The sequence below is a fragment of the Neovison vison genome, chromosome 9, assembly GCF_020171115.1.
Source record: "Neovison vison isolate M4711 chromosome 9, ASM_NN_V1, whole genome shotgun sequence".
Classification (NCBI taxonomy): Eukaryota; Metazoa; Chordata; class Mammalia; order Carnivora; family Mustelidae; genus Neogale; species Neogale vison.
The window spans coordinates 35301949-35323420 of record NC_058099.1 but is presented as its reverse complement, the minus strand read 5'-3'; the positions used below and the strand labels follow the sequence as shown (position 1 = coordinate 35323420).

Sequence of the window (21472 nt, the reverse complement as noted above, 5' to 3'; positions counted from 1 at the left end):
CTCCGGTTGGTTGGTCTTTGCTCTTTTCCTTTTCAGGGAGTGGTGATGAAGGAGAAAGGTCCTCCTGTTGGCCACTGCTTATCTCGGCAAGACCACGGTTAACTGTGATCACCCATTATCCTTTCTACGGTGTAGACAAAATCCCCTGAGGTAAAATAATGAAGGAATTTTAGAGAAAGCTCCTGCTCGCCTTAGCTGACAAAATATGTACTTACAAGAGGTTGTTACCATTACCGAGGTACCCAGGAGACCTGGGTTTCTTCTTGACCACTCTCTCCCTGCGTGATTATTCCCTTCCCCATGCAGGTGCCTGTTTCCATATGAAATTTCTAAGTGATCCTACGCACAGTGTTCCGGTTCTAGAAACTTTTCTCTAGCCCTGGTAAGGTGTACTGGCTGCAAAAGAGCTTTGGAAAGGAGAGACAGTCGCCTTTTTATAAAGATACGGTGGGGGTAGAAAAATCAGAGCAGATTTGAATCAATTATGTCTAAGTCAGGAGGCTCTACAGGGGAAAATAATCCAGACTGCGTGAATGAATTAACACATACAAATTTTTTAATAAAGCCAGTACAAAGCCGTGAAAGGATTCAGTCTTCCCAAGGAGCCTGGGAGGGAAGTAGTACAGGATGCTCGTTCCCATTTGAAAACGAGGAAACGTGGGTTCAGAAAGCCTAAGTAGCTTGCCTCCTTGGTAGTCGACCGATCGATCGATGCCGCCCTCATTCCACCTCACCTCCGGCTTTGGCACTTGAGTCTCCTCAGAGGTGGCAGTCCAGGGTCAAGACCGCCCCAAAGGCCAGGCGGGGAAGGCCGCTTTAAGTCAAGCCACTTCCGCCTCCCTAGGGCCTTGCTGCGCTCACCACCACCCTCGAAGCCGCCGCGGCCCTAGTCACGAGTTTTCCTCGGGGGCCCGCCCTTCTTCCTGCTGATTGGGTAGTTCTTGAACCATAGCTGTCCTCTGATTGGTTGTTATCCCTTAGGCTCTCCAACACCGCCTACACCAACCGGATATAGGGGCAGGGTTTCCGCTTCCGCCTTCTCCCTCCCGCTTAGCGTCGGTTCGCGGTCGCCGCCACAGCTGCCGCTGCGGGGCGCGGTGTTGGTGGGTCGGTTGGCTTGTGTCTCAACGCCGTGTCTGTGCCGTTGAACTGTCCGCCATGACCGAGTTAGATCCGTTCGGTGCTCCTGCCGGCACTCCCGGCGGCCCTGCGCTGGGGAATGGGGTGGCGGGTGCCGGCGAAGAAGACCCTGCCGCGGCCTTCTTGGCGCAGCAAGAGAGTGAGATTGCGGGCATCGAGAACGACGAGGCCTTCGCCATCCTGGACGGCGGTGCCCCCGGGCCCCAACCGCACGGCGAGCCGCCAGGGGGTCCGGGTGAGAGTGCGGCCGCGTTTGGGGCGGGAGGGCTTCTATAGAAACTCAGCCCGGAGTGTGTCTGAGGGCTCTCTGAACTCTTGATTCTTGCTGAACCTGGACGTTAAGAGTGTAAGGAGGAAACGAGACCCCAGCCCAGTCATAGCAGAAACCTAGGTTCGGCGAGCCTCCTTGGTGGTATGAATGTTTGAGCTCTCGGACGGGGCAGAGTGAGAAAGCAAAGAAAATAGGGTGTCAGTCAGGCTGAAGAGCTCGAAGAAGCCGGTTCATTTCAGGAACTTTTCATTGAGCGCTTGCTGTGCTTTGAGCCTAGCCTCTAAAACACAGCCGCATTGGCGCAGTTTGGCCAGACTTAAAAGGCAAGCCTGAGCCCTGCACTAAACCAGTTATTAGGAAAGGGAGGCAGGAAAAAAAAAATGAGAATAGTAGTATCGTTTTTTGAGATATATACAAAACAAAAATGGCAAGGCAGTTCAGCTTTTAAGCACTTCAGGTGTACAGAATGTTGAATTATGGGGAGGAAAGGAGGCATGAATAGCGAACTCAACGAAGGTGGCCTAATCCTGGAGGAAGAAACTCTAACCAAAGAAGGATAAGAGTTTTACCATTTGTCGAGCGGATTATGCCGGGATTTCTGGAGCTCTACTTCCTCTAGCTACATCTTTGTTAGGCAGTGTTGCCTAAGCAGTATTTAAGATTAGTCTGAATTAGTTCTTCCAAAAGGTGGATAGAGAATGTAGTGTGGCCTTTTTCCAGCCAAAATCAAGAAAAGACAGACAACAACAAAAAATGAGCAGTAGGATGCCAGTTTGACCTCTGAATGCCTTACCTGTGTGTGATGCTTCGAATTACAGTGGGAGGAAAAGATGAGTAGAAGAGACCTATTCAGTAGAATGGGGAAGTAGGAAATTAGCTGGAAGAAATGAGACCTGGGTTTGCATTTACTTAAAAAAAAAAAAAAATCTAATTAAAAGAGAATAGGGCACTGGTGGGGCAGATAGGAGTGTTTGTACTACTCTAACCTCAGACCTCAAGGGGCCAGGCAGATAACATAAATGAGAGAAACCTGCTGTACTCTGTGAAAGCATTCAGATTCAGAAATCTCAAATTACTATGCCAGCCAGGCAGAACCGTTTTTGTAAGTAGGGATAAGGAGAATGCTCATTTGCAGCCTCTGAGTTTTTATGCTGCACCATGTTACCTCCTTAGCAGATTAGTCCCAAATAAGAATTTACACAAGAACATAGAATTCACCTGAAAATGTGAATCATAGCAAGCAGGTTGGACTGAACCAGGTTGTGGTCGGGAAATGAAGTTGGCTTTAAGTCCGTAGGGTTTTGTTGGGTGGCGTTTATTAACATTTGCCTGAGAATTATAAAATTTACTTCTTAGATCCTTAGTTTCTTTCCTTCATTTAATACAAGAAAATTTGAGTCCTGCGGAGAAATGACTTGCTTAAGAAAAAAGGACAAGTTCTTGGCTCTGCCCCCAGTCTCCCTACCTGTAGACTGTACCATATGCTGTTGGCAGTTGTTTCAGCAGGGGTGTTACAGGACAAGAGATTGTCATTTCTGAAAGGTGGTGTGGCTGCCTTGGGTAGGACAGAGTTGGGACAGTCAAGACCCATAATTAGAAAAGTGTCCTGATTCAAGGACAGTGTTACTCTTGCTTACAGTTGTAATCCCAGCGCCTAACAGGGTGTCTGGCACATAGTAGATAGGCACAAAGGAATGAACAAAGACTCCAGGTCCAAGAGTCCTGTAGAGAAATGACAAATCTTGATGATGGGCAGTTTGGAGAGGTAAAGGGGGGAGGGTAGAGTTGGATACACAGGTCCCTTGTGCATTAAGCTTTCAGCAAAGGGAAGGAAGGGATGATTGCTGACTTAGTTTCTAGGAAGGACTTTCTTAGTGTACTAAGCATTTAGTGATTTAAAGTCAGACCTCTGACAGTGGAGTTGAGGTTGGCAGTAGTGCATGGTCAGCACTTCCTTTGGGGATCAGAGAACTAGTTGGACACTTTATTTCCTTGAAAAGAGGCACTCTGGTGGTTGACATTCTGTGCTGTCCTAGACTGCTTGAGTGTAAGTTTAACTTTGTGGTCTCGGGCAACTTAGATAACCACCACTGCCCTGCCTTAGATTTTTTCATCTGTACAAGGTACAGATATATACCACATAGGGTTACTAGGATTACATTAGTACCTATAAAGTGCTTACACACAGTACTTGTACATATTACACAGTACATATTACTGCCACAGTACCTGGCTGTACTCTTACTCTTTGGGAGTAGAAGGAAGGCATTACAAAGCCTGTAGGCCTTGGGGTGAGCTGAGGAAAAAGATTTAGGAGGGAGCCCTATATCTGATGTATTACTATACAGAGATACGTTGTCAGGAGACACAAACAGATTGAATTGCAGTCTTGGGGAGAATTCCCATGTAGGATGGGAACAGGCAAAAACCAGAGGAATGGAGCCTTGGATGACTCCTTCAGCTAGGAGATCTGGAGAAGAGAGGTAAGTTTAGAGGTGGGAGGTGACCAGCTGAGTGAAGTGGCTCAGATACTGTGGAGGAGTAGGTAGTCAGGAGAGAGGCAGCATTAGTGTAGAGCTGTTGAAAAGCCCTCAATTATGAGGGCTGAGGAGGGAGGAGAAAAAGAGGTGATTAAAGAGCTACTGAGAGAGTATGGCAGTGAGGCACCATTTGTTGTTTCTGACACGTCTGTCCTTGGAGGAGGAAGAGAGGCACATGAATTAAAGGAAAGCCTTCTGGAGGAGGAGAGTAATTTTCTTGGTAGCAGTGGTGGAGAGAAGTTCAGGGAAATTTCATGCTTGCTAATTAGTATTGTGCACTTACTGTGTGCTGGTTGTCTGTAGCTGCCGATCCACGGGGTAACTGCGGGCTACGTGATAGCATTGTATTTGAGATAAGAAATGATCATGGAAGTTAAGCAGTGTTCCTAAGGTAGCAAGCTAGTATATGTCTCTACTGGAATTCAAACCCACCTCTGCTTGACTTCCAGTGGATGGGCACCATGGGAAGTGAAAGGTGGTTTGGGACAAAATGTCTTCTTAGGAAACTTACTCTTATTCTGGCCTTTGAGATGCCTTAGGAAGTTTCCTTCTGGAGTGTCAGGTTGCTTAGCCTAGTTGTCCTAATCAGTCAAGGCCCTAGATGTCTTTCTGCATGTTTTGTAGCAACAGACAATTCTTTGACTTGGGCCAGTTGTACATCAGTACAGTAACTAATTGAAGCTCAAAGCACTTGCCAATGGGTTTGGATGAGTCTTCAGTCCTAACGGACAGGAAGCATGTGACTTAGAAGGAGGTATGGGATGAGAATTGCTTCTAGTTTTGTGTATGGAATAGTGATCAAAGGCCCTCCTTTTGGGAATGGCCCTGGCCTGGAATATATTAACTGGATAGTTGGTGTGTTAAATGTAATATATTAACCAGAATTTAGGCCTAGGCTTGGCCATACTAGCTAGCCATTATAAGCTCTAAGAGTCAAAGTTATCTCACTCTTTTCTGTCTTAAACAAAAATGAATTCCAGGTGGATTAGAGAGACACATTTCTGGTTTTTTTAGTACCAGAAAAAATATAAAGTGACAATGGGGGAATGTTTGTAATATGAGGGGACAAATAATACAAAGTGAATGAAGATCAAAAGATAGAAAATGGGCAAAACTCAAGACAATTCAGTCAAGAAGAAAAACATCAGCTACATGATTACCTCACAAGAAAAAGATTTGTGGGACAAAGTCACCTTAAGTTTTTTCCCTGCTATCAACCTAGCAAAAATTTAAAAACCTAAAACTCAGTCTTTAGTATCACTAAGAGTCTGAAAAATGGGGCAGTCATGTGGTAATGATGATATAAATGAGACACTAAAGGAGGGACAAGTGGTCTGTATTTAGACATCTTTAAAATGTATATATTCTGTGACCCAGGGGTCTGTATCTTGAAGGTTGTCTACTGGAGGGTCTTCAGGGTGACCAGAATGGTGTCACCGAAGCTCTGCGCCAGGCTGCTCCCAGTGCTGCCTGCTTGGCATGGTCAGTGCTAGCAGTTCTAGATGAAGGGATTTATTACTGAGGAGCAATTGACTATGCGCCCCAAATACTTATATTAGTTTTTTGAGCGCTGGGTGCAGCTCTCTGTCATCTTCCTTATGCTATCCCGTCTAATAAGTTTGGAAAAAAAAAATTGGACAAATAGTTTGGAAAAAAAAAGTCTTTTTTGAACAAAGTAATGCAAGTCCTAGGTGATACGTAGTAAATATGGGTGGACCAACAGATCCAGAGTACAGAATGTGTAGGCAGAAGCTTAAATCTTTATGATGCCTGTATGGAGACTTGGAAAGAAGGCGGAGCAGCACCCCTGAGGGATGGTGGGCAGCCAGGACAGATGGCCTCTTCACAATAGCTTGTGGGTCAGGGCAGGGCTTAGGACACATGCTTATCTGGCTGGTCAGATAACTGAGTTACTGAAACACAGTAATTTAAAAAACAAAACAAAAAAAAGTTGGGGGGGGGAGATGGGGAGGTCCTCGCTTATAGACCAGACCTTGCTGTATGTAAGGCCTCCTCTCATGCAGGCCCAAGACTGCCAGATCTGTCTGCCTGCCCTCACCCCAAAACCTAGACATCCTGAATGTGTGAAATTTTCTGACTTGATAGTATATGTTGTAAATATGTTCAGCCAGTGGACCACCATTTTGCATTTTGTACTATATGGATTGATGCTCTCTAGCTCTTACTAAAAAACCATTTCCACATTCTTCAGATAGACTATCATTTAGCTCATGAACAAATTGTACCAGTAAGACTGTATCATACATCACACTTTGAGTTTTTTGTAACTTAAATCCTTGAAAATACTGACTTAATTTGGTATGTCCAGATCTTAACCATCCCATACTAGTTCCAGGGGTGTAGAGGAATTAGCGCAAGAAGTCTCAACTGTAGACCCTTAGGTCTACAGGCACTGGATGGAGAGTCCTTACCACCAAAAAAGCACCTTGGTTTGAACACAAAGCTGCATGTCCTTGCTCACAGAATGATTCCAGGCCCCACTTTTCTTTTGCCTTCTCCAGAACTTTCATAGAGAAACACTGTTGCTCTGTGAGACTCTTCTGCCAGGCATCCATGTGTTCTCTAGGGCAAAAGATCAAAAAGCTTTTGAATTGGGGTTTTGGTATAGATTTGTCGACATTTTGGTGAAGTACATCTTGGTTTCATTAAACAGGAAGTTGTTGATTGTTCCGTCCGGTGTGTAGCACCAGGATAACATTAGTATAACTTCAGTACTTGCAGCGGATAGTACTGTGTTACACTCAGTAATGCTCTGGCCCAGCATCTGACGAGTCCTGACTGACTGACTGAAATTTTGTCTTGCAGATGCTGTGGATGGAGTGATGAATGGCGAGTACTACCAGGTACAGAGTGCTCTGATATATTAAAAGATAGTGATTGCGTTTTCCTTTCCTGTGATTTGAATTTATTAGAATTGGATATGTTATCTGCTAAAATGGATTTGAAAAGTGACATTAACTGTTCCTTTAAAATGTTACTGACCTGGCCCTAGTATTGCTGATTTTATTTTCAAGAAATGAGCCTTCATGGCGATGAGGATAGCAGCGGCTAATTTAAACACTGTGTGCCATGCACTGTGTCAGACACTGCTTATATTTACTCTTTAATACTCTCAACAACCTGGGGGTCCTGTACTGTTGTTCCTGTTTACAGATGAAGAAACTGAGGCACAGAGTAGTCTAAAAGTCATAAAGCTGGTATGCGGTGGGGCTGGGGCCAGCGTTCGAACCTTTGAGATTGTATTTGGGGAGGGGGTTGGAATTCATGGTGACTGCCATTATTCTCCCCTCTGTATCACTAAGTGTTGAGTTGCCCGCCCAACTCAGACTAGCTTAAACCAAAAAGTCTTTTAACAGTTTATATATATACATAAATGAAGTGTCCTTGAACCAGGACTCTAACTCATTTTCCCTAGGACTCTGGCTCTGCTTGCTAAGCATGCATTTTTGTGCTCAAGCTTTTTTCGTGGTGGTCAAATGACTACAGCACTTCTAGGTTTCTCATGTGCATGTCATGTTATCTAGAACAAGGTGGGGGTTTCTCCTCTTCTCCCAGCCACCCAACAAAAGTCTTGCATTTCCTTTTGGATCATCTGGAAATAGTCACTACAGCCTGGGGAAATAGCATGATGCTTTGCCTAGACCTGGGTTTCTGCCCATCCTTCAACCAGTTAACTGGCAGGAAGGATGTTAGTCTGATTGGTTTAAACCAAGGATGGACTAACTTTTTCGTAAAGTACTAGATAGTAAACGTTTTAAGCTTTGTCATAAGGTCTGTGTCAGACTGCTCTTGCTGTAATGTGAAAGCAGCCATAGACCATACATAAACGAATGCACACAGCTGTGTTCAGTAGAATTTAATTGTAATTAAACAGGCAGCTGGTCTGGACTCTGGTTTCCAGTGCCTGGTTTAGAGCTTAGCCCTTAGGGTGAGACAGTATGGGTTTTAGATCCTGGCTCTACCTCTTACTAGCTGTGAATTGGACATGTCATTTCTCTGTGCCTCAGATTAGTACCCCCAGATGTCACATGGGAATAAAAACTTTGCAAGTTGCTTGGGAGATAAAGCCTTTATGTGGCTAACCCGTGGAAAATGTCAATAAGTTAGTTACTAATACTTCAATAATAATTCTCTCTTTTTATAATCTGGTTGGGTGAACCTGGAATTTATTCCCTAGTTCAGCAGGTGAAAAATTTTCTAAAGATTAAAATCTGCTTGAGTTGTATCAGTTTATTAGCCGTCAGACCTTATGCACCATGAAGAATCTGTCCCTGTCCCCACCTCCATGCATACATTCATAACTCCTAATTTGCCTGCCTTTTTATTCTTTCCCTCAGTGTGGCTAGTGACTGCACATTTTCTTTTGGACTCCCTTATACCCAGAATTCACATATTAGATGGTATCAGGTGCTCTTGATAGCATTTAGAAGTTTTAGCTCCTGAGCCTTGCTGAGCAGTTTATTTCACCTTTGTTACTTTGAAGATCCCACATAAGCTGCATGTCAAGTTAGGAAACTAAAACTAGTAACACTGTTCTCTTGTAAGTCCATGACCCAACTCCCCTGCTTTCCTCTTTCCCACTTCTGTCCCAGGTATTACAAGGCAGGGTAACAACCACTCCGCCTTCCTTGCAGAGTGGAAGGTTGTGTGAGAGCTCCCTGTGAGCACGTAAGGTGGTGGTGGTTTTTTTTTTAAGGTAATCCTCTAACATTTGCTAACAGTCTTCAGCACGTGACCAGGGTGTCCTGCAGTGGATGTGCATTTCGGGAAGGTGTGTTTGGTACTGATAGAACACAATTGTGTTTTGTGTTAAGGAGAGTAATGGTCCAACAGACAGTTATGCAGCTATTTCACAAGTGGATCGATTGCAATCAGAGCCTGAAAGTATCCGTAAATGGAGAGAGGAGCAAACAGAACGCTTGGAAGCCCTCGGTAAGGAATCTTTTTCTGTCTTGGGGTGTCTGTTTTCAGTGGAATAGTTGACCTTGACTCTTAGCCCTATTTAACTGGAATTAGCCATAATGTCCTTGTCTAATATTTGGGAAGATACCTTCTGCAGCCTGAGGGTTACAAGGTCACCCACAGGGAGATGCTTAATCACAGGCCATTTTGTGAGGATTAGGGCCGCTCAGAGAGCCACCACCAAGTGCATCCTCTCGGGAAGAGCAGAGCAGAGCAGAGCAGAGTCCTGAGCTTGGAGCAAGGAAAGCGTAGGTTCAAGGCCCAGCCTTATTAACTCTTCCTAGCTATGGGCACTTGGTAGTTCAAACTCACAGAGTCTCTTAGTCCGTGGGGTAAGATCAGTGTTAGCAACTCCAGGGTTCGTCTGAGATGGTGTTTATGAGAGAGGGACATAAGCTTGAAGGTCCCCGCGAGAGAGATTTCAGAGTCCGTTTATCATTTCTAGGCTGAATGTAAGGTAATGCTTTAAGAAGAAAATGTGAAGTATGTTAAGAAACATGTAAGTTAAGTTTGTATGTTTTTGTGAGTGAGGAAAGTGAGAATCCTAGGGTAAGTTTTTGAATCACACTGCAAAGAAGCAGTAGCATCAGAACTCCACTTAGGTCTGCCCTGCCTCGTGGTCCGTACCCCTGCATCCTTCAGCCGCCTCGCGTGTAGTGTATGCCGTCCCACCGACATCAGTGCCAGCCGGCCTGGCCTTCCGTGAAGATCTGTGTGCATGGATTGTCACTTTTGGTCAGGGTCATGGGACTTGGCATCTGTGCATAAGTGGGTTGCAGAGGTGTGGCACAGTGTGGAGATAAAGCCGTGGGGTATTCTTTTCTCATCTTTTTATTAAAATTTCAAACATGGGCATCTGGCTGGCTCAGTTGGTAGAGTGTGCAACTCTTGATCTTGGGGTCATGAGTTCGAGCCTCACATGGGTATAGAGATTAATTAGTAAAACTTGAAATAAAATTTCAGACACCAAAGAGTTGAAAGAAGAGTAAAACGAACTTGTGCATACTCCCTTAGATTCAGTGATTAACATTCTTGCCATATTGAGTTCTCTGTATGTAAATGAAGCATGTATGTATGTGTGTTTTATACACACCCATTTCTCATCCACTTGCAGATACATCATCCATTTCATGCCTAAATATTTTTTTGTATATCTGGAAGTAACAACATTCTTTGTATGCACAATGTCAGCATTATTAGTCCTTTTTGGGAACCATTGAATTAGTACAAACTGACTCTTTGTTATATGGGGTTAACTGACACCTTGAAGTATGACCCAGTTAGTGCCCAATCTGTTCTCTCTCTCCAGCCCAACTTATGTGGCTTTCAGAATAAAGGGCACACTTTGTTTGAACCTTTGTGGCACTGTCCAGTAGAATTTCTTTGATGGAAATATTACAGATGTGCTGTACCGTATGGTAGCCACTAGCCGCATGTGTCTGTTAAGAGCTTGAAATGTGACTAGTATGACTGAGAAACTGAGTTTTTAATTTAATAAATAGCCACATGTGGCTAGTAGCTACTGTATTCGATAGTGCTTTAAAAAGATGAACATTGTCTTCATGATGCTGGTAGCTTCAGTCTTTGCTTTTTCTTTGTGTGTCTCTTCTTAGCGGGCAGAAAGGCAGGACTTCGCTGGGACTAATATTTGTGATGTTACAGAACCCAGCCTTTCTCTTTTCCCAAAGTTTAGCGAAGTTGTCTTCCCCGTGAAGAGAGTATACTTAGTCACGTTGGTATCTGGAAAAATCCCCCCCCCTTCCCAATGATCAGATTGGACACTTTGGGAATATTCCATGAAGTGTTGTTTCCTTAACTCAAGATGCTTTTCTGCAAACATTTGGCTTTGCAATTGAATTAAATTGGTCTGTGAACTAGGTGTTTGTTTCTTCAGTTTCATCTTTTTTCTTTGCAAGAAAGCACAAGATGCTAAAAATAGAGAACCATGGTTTTCAGCTTAGCTGGTGACTGCGTTCTCAGAGATTTATTTTCCATGAACAGTAACAAGGACTGCTCGAGAAGACAGCCGTCCGTGCTCCCTGCTCTCTAAGGGAACTCTTCAGCCTTCCCTCCCTCTTCTTCTGCCCAGATGCAAAGATCATGTTGTCACTTGGATCTTTGTTCTGCTGAACTAAGCATTTAAGAATTCTATTTTTTTTTTTTTTAAGATTTTATTTATTTGAAAAAGCACACAAGCAGGGGATAGAGGAAGAGGGAGAAGCAGGCTCCTCGCTGAGTAGGGAGCCCAATGCGGGACTTGATTCCAGGACTCTGGGATCATGACCTGAGCTGAAGGCTGATGCTTAACCATTTGAGCCACCCAAGCATCCCAGAATTCTAAATTTTTTATCAGCTTTTTAAAAAAATCTGTAAAAGCAAGACAATTTAAAGGGATGGTTTTTATGCAGTAACTACAGTCTGTGCAGATGGTTACAGTTTTTATTTATATTAATTTTTCAGAGTAAATTTCTGTGTTATTTTGTTCCTAGTATATTAAAACTTTAAAAAAAATCATCTTCAGACTACAAAGAAAGGAAATACCCAATCAAAAAGTAATGTTTCAGAAGTGATTTCACCACTATTGAAAAAGAGATTTTTTTGTTTTAATTTTATTTATTTGCCAGAGAGAGAGAGAGTACACACAAGCAGGCAGAGAGGCAGGCAGAGGCAGAGAGAGAAGCAGGCTCCCCGCCGAGCAAGGAGCCCGATGTGGGACTCGATCCCAGGACCCCGGGACATGACCTGAGCCGAAGGCAGCGGCTTAATCAATTGAGCCACCCAGGCGTCTCTGAAAAAGATTTTTAAGCTTCCTATTTTTTGGTTTCTTGTCCACATACACTGGCAGCCCAAAGTGTATCCTGCTGCATTCTAGCACCTTCCATTCTACTTCTCCTTAGTGCCGCAGGCACATATTACAAGTCTGTTGTATAGACTTGACTTATCAGTGAAAATCTGAGTATAAAAGAATTCTGTATGGGGTGCCTGAGTGGCTTAGGTCATGATCTCGGGGTTGTGAGATTGACCCCATGTCAGGCTCCATCCTGGGCATGTAGCCTTAAGATTCTTTTCTCTCCCCCTTTGTGGGCACCCTCCCAATCTCTCTCAAAAAAAAAAAAAAAGAAAGAAAGAAAATTGATCAGTCACCTTCTGATAAATAACAGGGTACAAGTTCTTTATAATCTGAAACTTTGAGGAAGTTTCTAGCTGCTAACAAGCTATTTCCAGTAGCTACAGACCAAGTCTTCTGCAGGTTGTTACTGTAAGACGTTCTTGGAAAGGCCCTGAAAATACCCCAAAGTGCTTAATTGCTTCTCTTCAAGGGGTTACTCACTGTCGCCACCACTGCTTTCTCCTCTTCCATGATGCTAGCTAGTTACAGGTCAGGCTCTGGCTCTGCACTGTCAAAACTCTTGTTTGGATCTCTGGTGATCACCTTCTGCTCCCGTCTTATGATTATTTCTAGTTTTGTTTTCCTTTCCATTCCTCTCTTTGGATGCAGCTTAATGAAGTAAGAACGGGTAAGCTTCAGAGTCAGACCTGGTTTGAATCTTAGCTCAGCCACTTTAGGAAAGGTAACTGAAATCCTCTGAGCTATAGTTTTTCTCAGTGCTGAACATGGATCTAGAGTTGACCTTCTCGGGATTGTTGTAAAGATTAAATGAGAGGTCTGTCTATTATAAAACACCTGCCAGAGAGGATGCTTAAGAATGTGTTCCAGGTGAAGTCTCAGGGTAACTTCAGATGTCTACTGCAGCCCTAGCCCTGACCTGCATTTCTGTCTCTTGCTCTCTACTGACTTGGTCTTTTTAACTAGTTGTCATATTTGAGAATCCAGTCTGGAAAACTTCCTAAGTTTGTATTTTCTCTCATTCAAGAACCTTCTGATGAACTGTTAATGAGTCCCACCACTCCACCTCAACCCCCTGCAGTCCTCTCCATTAGAGCTTCTTTAATTCTGTCCTAGCTGTGCCACAGACTCACTCTGCATCTGAGCAGGAATAGATGTTTTGTGGTCCCCTTCAACTCTTAACATCTGTATTCTGTTCCCTGGTTCCTGAACCCTCTCTTCCTCTGGTTATTTCAGCAGTAGGTTTCTGCTTTATAGAAGTGCTTCTACCATGTTCAGTTAAGAGAGTGCTACCTTGTGTTTTACAAAACCATCGATTGGCAGAGTTGGGGTGTTTAAATATAGTTTGTAAGAAGATTTTGTTGAAAGATTATCTAATATCAAAAGTCCACCCTGAACTAATATTGGCAGCATAAGTATTAAAGAATCCTCCTGGGGTGCCTGGGTAGCTCAGTCGGTGGGGCACCTGACTCTTGATTTCAGCTCATGGTCTCAGGGTCCTGGGATTGAGCCCCGAGTCAGGTTCCACACTCAGTACAGAGTCTGCTTGAGATTTTCTCTTTCTCCCTCCGCCCTCCCCTACTCCTTCTGGGCTCTCATGCATGTGCACTCTCAGATCTTTAAAAAAGAATCCTCTCCTTTTTCCCTAGTTGGTGCTGCCAAAGGCTTTTTTCCTAGGTATCTTCCCCTTCCCCCAGAAGAAACCCCAAAACAAGTGAATCCACTAAGATGTCAGTGGATTGAGAGAAAACGTGAAACAACTTGGATAGAATCACTGGGATAAGAGACTAGATGTACAAATAGGGAAAATAGAATTTTGTCTTCCCTCCTATTGTCCCTCCAAAATACACACACACACACACACACACACACGGATACACGGACACGGACACAAACCTACACACCCCATAAGTTTAATAAGACCAAAGAAATTGATGGTGCAAACTTCAGTTTGTGTTTTGCCTCATTTGTGTTTCTTTTCCTTCCCTTCAAAGATGCCAATTCTCGGAAGCAAGAAGCAGAGTGGAAAGAAAAAGCAATAAAGGAGCTAGAAGAGTGGTACGCGAGGCAGGACGAGCAGCTACAGAAAACAAAAGCAAACAACAGGTCAGTCCCTGTGCTGCTAGCTCTGTTTGTTTTCCGAGACGGAATCCCGTTCGTTTCTGACAGCCAGCATAGTTCTCACATGCTGCCTCTTGTAGTGTGAAATGTCTCTGTGGGTTTTGGAAAAAGTACTGGAAACCTAAAGGTTGCAAGTCTCTTGGGTCATAGGAGCACAATTCAGCCTGTCCTTTAGCCACCCCGGCTGTGGTGACTTTAGCTCTTCACCTGAGAGTTTGGTCACTCCACATTGCTTGTAATAGTACAAAACAGCAAAAGGGAAAATTATTTAATGGATCCATTCCACATTTGGAAATGTAACCCTGAAATGAAGGGCCGCTTTCCTGAATATAGCAGGATCTCAGTACTTTCCACATGATCATAGACTTGGTCATGTTGCATCCCCTAAATACAGCCCTGCCTTCTGAAAGCTGCTTTACAGAGGGGTCCAGTAGCAGGGAAACGTGTGTGTCATTGGGTAGCCGAGAATGTTCCAACATGGTGACTGCAGAAATAAGGGGTCTAAGAAAAACTCTTATTTTTTAAAAATGCTCTTCAGAATGGGCTCGCTCAGTGAAGGTTAAGAGCAATTGTAGGGAGAAATCACGTTCTTTCTCTCAGCCCCTCTCCCAGCACCTGCGGTCTTGATTACTCTGTGCTTAAAGTGCACTTGGAAGTAGCTCCGAGAAAGGCGGAGGTAGCACTCCTGGCCTTGATGCAGGCCGGGGGCTGGCCCGTCTGGGGGACTCGGAGCCCAGCTGTCCCTCCGTGGTCACTCCCCTACCTCACAGGAAAGAGCGGCGAGACCAAGCCTGGGGTGTTGGTAGTTTTCAGTATAAAGAGCCTTAGGATCCTGCCCTCAGAGGCAGAAGGTGGTTTACATGCTCTTGCCTCAGGCAGCTCTTAGCTGGAAATGTGCCAGAAAAGAGGGAGTGGACTGCTTTGCCAGCCAGCCTGTGCTGTTTAGCATAGGGCAGCGATGGCAGAACAGCTGGACCGGCAGAACAGCTGGACCGTCGTGTACGGTAGCCTTCAGCGACCTCTTGTTGGCCATCCTTGCATCTGGCGGGCTGGAGCCCGTGTCCAGTGGGGGATGGATTCTCTAGGCGCGCCTCTCGGGTTCCAGGATAAGTGCTGTGCTTAGGGCGGTGGGCTGCTCTCTGCTCTCGGTGTTGAGTTGCTCAGGGCCGGGGCACTCGCTACAGGGGCTTCTCCTGAGCTTGTGATCAGTTTCAAGTGCTGACAGGTCCAGGCTGCTTTATTCTCTGCTCATTCAAGATGATTGACCCGAGGTACAAGTTCAGATCTCTAAAGGGAGACGAGTGTGTGCTTTGTGCAAGCTCTGTGTGAGGCCCCATTTATCCTAGCAAGTTGCCCATGAGTCATTCTGCCCTGAAGTACTTGGTAAAATCAGGCTGACCCTTCCTGTTCGGGATCCCTGATGTGTAGACAAGCTGATATATAGATTCTAAGACTTAAATGACTGTGTTGGGAATAGGCTTCTGATGGCAAAAAGGTAAACCGTGGCCCTTTCTGTAAAGAAAGGGGTGTCTGAACAGCATCTGTTGTCCTTGGACCAAATAAGTGTACCTGTTCTTAGGAGCTTAGTCCCCCAGGTTTAGTCCCTCCAGGCATGGGTTTAGGGCGTTGGTACCGCTCTTAAAATTGTAGTCAGGTGGGTTGGATGGTCTCATAGATGAACCTCCCAGGTTCCAGAGAGGGGAAGAGACTTACACTTGCCATTCATGGAGAATGTAGGACTGTTCCCAACCAGATCCCCTGCTTTGCAGAAACCTTGAAGCATAGGGTGGACTCTGTCAAATTAGTGGCACACTGGCCCTTGTACCAGGGTTCCAGGATAGAAGAAATGGTTTTGACACTCAATTCCACTTACTTTTCATGGGCTGGGGCAGGAGCCACTTCGAGCCACCATGGGGGACTTCTTGCAATGGTTTCCCCCTTCGCTGGAGATTTTGACATTGTTGCCACTCCCCCTCCATTTTTCTTTTTTTAAAGTATTTTATTTATTTATTTGAGAGAGAGTAAATGAGAGCATGAGAGGGGAGAAGGTCAGAGGAGAAGCAGATTCCCCATGGAGCTGGGAGCCCAACGCAGGAATCAGTCCTGGGACTCCAGCATCATAACCTGAGCCAAAAGCAGTCGCTTAACCAACGGAGCCACCCAGGCGCCCTCCCCCTCCATTTCTGACTCTCTAAACGGTGTCCCATGGGACTAAATCAGTAAGTCCGTTTACATATGTGAAAGAACTGTCTGTAGGTAAATAGTGAATCTCAGGAGAAAGTAGAGTGCTCATTTCAGGCATGTGTCTTCCTCTGAGTGACTTTTGCTGCTGGATTTTTTAGGGGCCCACAACGCTAAGGCAGAGCAGTTTGAGAGAAGAGATGATGTGGTGGGGAGCAAGGGCCTATTTCTAGGAGTGTATCATCAGGCCTCCTGCCTTCTAGATGCCCTAACCTAAAACCTCAGGAGCACATCTGTGCCAGGCACGGTACTGGGCAGTGGGTGGATGACAGCTGATCTTGCCTTCATGGCATCTGTAGGCTGGTATCCCTCTGCAGTTTCTTTTTTTTTATTCTTTCTTTTCTTTTCTTTTTTTTTTAAAGATTTTGTTTATTTATTTGATAGAGAGAGCTCACCAGTATGCTGAGAGGCAGGCAGAGAGAGAGGGGGGGAAGCAGGCTCCCTGCCGAGCAGAGTCCAGTGCAGAGCTCAATCCCAGGACCCTGGGATCATGACCTGAGCCGAAGGCAGAGGCTTTAACCCACTGAGCCACCCAGGTGCCCCCCGCCCCTGCCATTTCTGTCTCCTTCCTTTTGTCCCAGCTTGAGGCCCAAATATTGTTATACAAGAACCATGAATTATTAGTGACAGCCTGTGGGGAAAATAACTTTCCATTGGAGCCAGTCAGAAGAGTGTTGACCTGAGAGCAACCCCAGACCATCTTCCCTTACAAACAGTGATAGAAACATTCCCTTTCACAGGGAGCTCTGGTGTATCTTTTTCAAGATACTTTTTTTTTTTTCCAAGATATTCTATAAAAAGTTTGGGGAACCTGGTTTTCCATGATGGCAGACATTTTTTCCATGCCCCCTGGGGACTGTTAATGTGGGTCACTGCTTGAGCACCCTGCAGTCCAGCCCCCGTTTCCCACAGGCTTCCCTGAGGATTGCTGCTGTTTCAGACCCCTCTGTCATGTGAAGACCATACAGGTAGAGGGGCTGCCTGTGGTGATCAGGGTTTTCCGTTTGCTTTGTTTGTCTGTAGCCTGGGTGGTGCTATGCTGTCCCTGACGAGTTCTGTAGTCTTGGGGTTAGCTGCAAAGGCGAGAAAGCCTGCCTTTCAAGCTTTTGTTGTCTTAGTGATGCTGTGACCGTAGTCATTCAGCCTTTATTTTCTTCAGTAGGAGCAAGCACAAGTTGAAATTGATTATGTTTAGCCCCTTGTGTAAACTAACAGGATTATGGGTTTACAAGCCCGCCTGCCTTTCCTTTCCCGCCCACTCATTCTGCCCACAAACAACTCGTGTTTTCTTGCTGATTCAGAGTTAAAATCAGGCTGTTCTTTTTTGCTTTCTTTAAATTTCCACAAATCACCACCTATGTGTAAACCAAAATGGGAAAGAAGGCAGGCTATGTGTGAGTTTAAAAATAAACTGAAATAAAATTACTAGAATTTCCCTCCAAATAAATAAGGGCACCTGGGTTAATAAGCAGGCATGATTGTCCTTAAAAATGTCCCTTCTATTCCTATACCCCAAACCAACCTGGCAAAAGACAGGGTAGGACTCCCGGGTGGGGGAGGTCCCCTGCCCACCCACAGTGGATGGCGTGGGGTGGAAAGTTTTATACCTGGGATGCCCCCCTTTCCTTTTTGTCCCAGAGTCCTGCCACTTTGACCCATTTCTGGTGTTGTAAGAGGGTTAAGTGAAGTTCCGGTTCCCGGGCTGTACCTTGTGACAGCAGTCCAGTCTGGCATGGACTGAGCAGATCAGCACCTTCAGGGACAGACAGGAAGCCAGAGCCAGGACCCTTGGCTGCAGTTCTTTCCACCAGACCACTTGATGTACAGCAAGTTTTTCCTTTAAGGTGGGGATTTTGCAATGACCACCTCTGTTCCCAGAATACAGATAATGGATCTCATTCAGTCAGGGCAGGGCAGCAGGAGTCAGATAATCGAAGATAAAAGTTGGCTACCAGGCGTAGCCGGTCTGGCGTCTGGCAGCATTGACGCCCAGTAACACTGAGTCTCCCGAGTGCACAGCGGCGGGGCAGCCACACTCTGTCCCGTGCGAAGAACCAGGCAGGTTTGCTTGGGAGTTCCGGGGCCACCTCCGCTGAGCAGGTTGCTGCCAGTCCAGGCCTCCTGTTACTTTACCTGTAAAGTGTCAGTGAGAACACTGGGCCCGAGGTTGTCGGGGTCGAGGACCGGCTTGAATGGACGCAGTAGCTCTGCGAGGTCTTACTGGAAGTGGGTGCCGAGACCTGCTCGCTGTGGCTGGGAGAAGGCGGGAAGGACTCGGCAAGGCTCACCTGTGAGAATCCCCAGGGGGAAGGCCAGTGGGAACCTTGCCTGCCAGGGTCTCCAGTGCTTGAAGCCTCGCTGGGTGAGCACAGAGCCTTGGGAGCCACGTCCCGGAGCACAGTCGTGCCTGTGTTACGGATTTGAGATGTTTCTGCTTCTCAATGTTCTCTCTTTTTTCCTGCCTGCTTGCCTGCCTTTTGGACCTCTTGCTGTCTAGGGTGGCAGATGAAGCTTTCTACAAACAACCCTTCGCTGACGTGATTGGTTATGTGTATGTTGCAAAACTAATTTTTTCCTGTTTTGATTCTACTTTTTGTTTAGAGTTAATGCTCCTGTAATGTCACAAGTTGTTCTGTTTTCTAAATGATTTCAAATTGGCACTCTGGGGACTGCCTGAGAGTTAGAAGGTTGGGGGTGTGATTCATCGATTGTCTTGCAGAAGCGTGACTCCCTTTGACTGAGCCTTTTTTCCACTTTTGGGGTTTTGGAGGGAAGGAAGCAGATTCCCTTTTAAAATGTGGGTCATTGGCGACCTTGTCAGGGAAGGCTTTGGGACTGGGGTGGCCCTTTAAGCTGTTGCTGCCACCACTGCAGCCTCCCTGCTTGGGAGCCAGTGGGGGCAGTATTTTCTCCATTTGGTTCTTTTGAAGACCATGTGGGGTTGGTTGCTTCTCCCTTGGGAGAAGAGGTTGTCTCACTTTGCGGGGGGCGGGGGTGTCCTGTAACTGTTTCTCTATGTTGGAAATTGTTCAGTGGCCAGCTTCTGATGCATGTTCGCCCACTTGGGCACAAAGAAGCCCCAGCTTTTTCAGATAGAGATAGCCTAAGCCTAGGCCACTGTGGCTCCCCCCACCCCCAAGAAAACGGAATCTTCTCTGGGAAGATTTATTTAAGGACTCTTACTTTCAAAACAGTATTGCTGAAGACAACTTGGAAACAGTTCTTGCTGTTTCCTGAAAAAATAGTACTCAATTTTGATACAAGGGAGATGGGGGTAGAGGGAAGAACAACTGGCGGGAAGGGTGGACGGTCGGTTCATGTCTGTAGAGCTTCTTAGGGCCTGTGACCTCGACATGTTCATCCCTTTAGAATACAGAGCGGAGTTTCCTGGGTCCCCAGATGCATTTGCAGTGAGATTTGTGAAATGCTGGATTTACAGGTGGTGTTGGATTGATTTTTGCACATTCTCTCTGGAGTGGAAATGGAGACTGGAAAGGTCGAGTCTGGGTTTGCTGGGCAGCAGGGTGGCCCAGCAAAGCCAGCTGCACGCTCCCAAGTGTAGACGGAGTGGCAAGGGCATGTCTAGCTTACTGACCATCTGCATTGAGCTCATTCTCATTTTCTATATCTGACCTAAAGTTTCTCTCGTTTCTTTTCTTCTCTTCACCTTTAAGCACAAACATAAACCATCCTTGCTACAGCCTAGAACAGTTAAGTAAACCTTTCTCACTGCCCCTCACTGTGTGTGCCATGAAGTCGCAGTGTTGTAGTGGCTCCGGGCTTCAGCAGTGTTTGCCACGGCCATCCCTGTGAGAGTGCCACCCCTCCGTCCCCACAGACCAGTCATCTCCATCGCTTTCGCTTTGCCCGTGATGCTTGTTGGAGTAGATGAATATAGTGTGTCTTCCCTCCTCTTTCCACTGTCCTTTCAGGCTGTAGCTCCCACGAGGTAGTTCCCAACTGGGGGTGGGCTGACCTTGATGTGAAAGAATGTTGGAGCAGCATCCTACACCCAAGCAGCTAACCTTGATGGGCTTTTCAGCCATTAGGCACTGCCCCCTTCCAGAGCGTGCCCTGAGCAGCCCAAGGCACCTGGCTGGAGGGAAAACGGCCAACTTGCAGCTCACCTGGAGAATGTCCTAACAAATCCCCTTCCAGAATGGCTTCAGTCTCTAGCGCCTGCTCGCATGGGAGCTGTGTCTTGAATTCCTTTTGATCTGCCCTGTTTCTCTCTGGCCTTAGGAATAAATCCAGAGGCTATCGTGCAATGACCAGTGGGCTTTTGAGAAGTCTCTCGATTCACTTGAAACTCAGAGCCCAACATCAACTACAGTGCACATTCTTGACCGGCCTGCTGCTTTGCTCCTGCTGATGAAGGCAGTGCATAGCTGGCTAAGGACTTGCTTTTTAATGCTCTGTATCAGCAGAGACAGAGAGAGAGTGAGCCCTGAACCAAACACCTGTATTCCAACATTTTACACAGTGGTCCAGGCACCCTGTGCCTAGGAGAACTGGCCGCGTGTCTGCTCCCGAGTCTGACCTGAGCCAGGGGCTATTCTCTTTGGAAAACCGGAATGCCAGGAAGTCAGGCACGAAGAGACGGTCACTTCTGTCACCAGGTAGCCGACAGGTAGCTCATGTGAGTGGTTCTGCATTAAACCAACATACTTTGTTGTTGCTTCCAGGGCAGCAGAAGAAGCCTTTGTAAACGACATAGACGAGTCGTCCCCAGGCACTGAGTGGGAGCGGGTGGCCCGGCTGTGTGACTTTAACCCCAAGTCCAGCAAGCAGGCCAAAGACGTCTCCCGCATGCGCTCTGTCCTCATCTCCCTCAAGCAGGCCCCCTTGGTGCACTGAAGAGCCCCCCCCCTGTGGAAACACTACATCTGCAATATCTTAATCCTACTCAGTGAAGCTCTTCACAGTAATTGGATTAATTATGTTGAGTTCTTTTGGACCAAACCTTTTTGTCTTTAGAGTTGATCATTGTTTGTGATTGCATGTTTCCTTCAACTCTGTTCTCCCTGGCAGTCAGAGAGGAGGGGGAGGAGGGGGGAAGCCTCCCAAAGGTAGCCTCAACCTCTACTTTTGTGCATTCTGAGAATAAATTTGTTTCAAACAATAAACCTGAGGCTGCATTATTGATTTCAAGACCTGCTGCAGGTTGAAGAGAGATTGGGAAGGATGAAGAATTTCCTATTATTTCCCATTATTGGCACAGCCACTGAGTGTCCACCCCTTCCTTGAACTGAGAGAGCTCCAAGTTACTAACCATCTATAGTAGGAGTCTGTGGAAGTCTGTTTGAAAAAGGGAGTTCCATGGCTAAA

At 46.0% G+C, this 21472-nt stretch overlaps 1 protein-coding gene across 3 annotated transcripts; it reads left to right on the top strand.

Moving 5' to 3' along the window:
* The first annotated feature begins 1032 nt into the window (after positions 1-1032).
* CLTA (clathrin light chain A) lies at positions 1033-21270 on the top strand. Of its 3 annotated transcripts, XM_044265364.1 has the most exons (7): positions 1033-1375; positions 6778-6815; positions 8787-8904; positions 13777-13888; positions 18642-18695; positions 19819-19854; positions 20830-21270. In XM_044265364.1, exons 1-7 carry the CDS (start codon positions 1159-1161, stop codon positions 20999-21001), a joined length of 747 nt encoding a protein of 248 aa, XP_044121299.1. In that variant the 5' UTR covers positions 1033-1158; the 3' UTR covers positions 21002-21270. The 3 variants fall into 3 exon arrangements, with proteins under 3 accessions (XP_044121299.1, XP_044121300.1, XP_044121302.1); XM_044265365.1 differs by lacking the exon at positions 18642-18695; XM_044265367.1 differs by lacking the exons at positions 18642-18695; positions 19819-19854 and having other exon boundaries at positions 1037-1375.
* Positions 21271-21472: the final 202 nt, after the last annotated feature.

What these genes read in the sequence shown, in the direction of transcription:
- CLTA (XM_044265364.1), top strand. Translation starts at nt 1,159, where the DNA reads ATGACCGAGTTAGATCCGTTCGGTGCTCCTGCCGGCACTCCCGGCGGC. An exon ending in TGAATGGCGAGTACTACCAG is followed by an intron (nt 6,816 to 8,786) that starts GTACAGAGTGCT and finishes TTTTGTGTTAAG; the next exon opens with GAGAGTAATGGTCCAACAGA. An exon ending in AGAACGCTTGGAAGCCCTCG is followed by an intron (nt 8,905 to 13,776) that starts GTAAGGAATCTT and finishes TTCCCTTCAAAG; the next exon opens with ATGCCAATTCTCGGAAGCAA.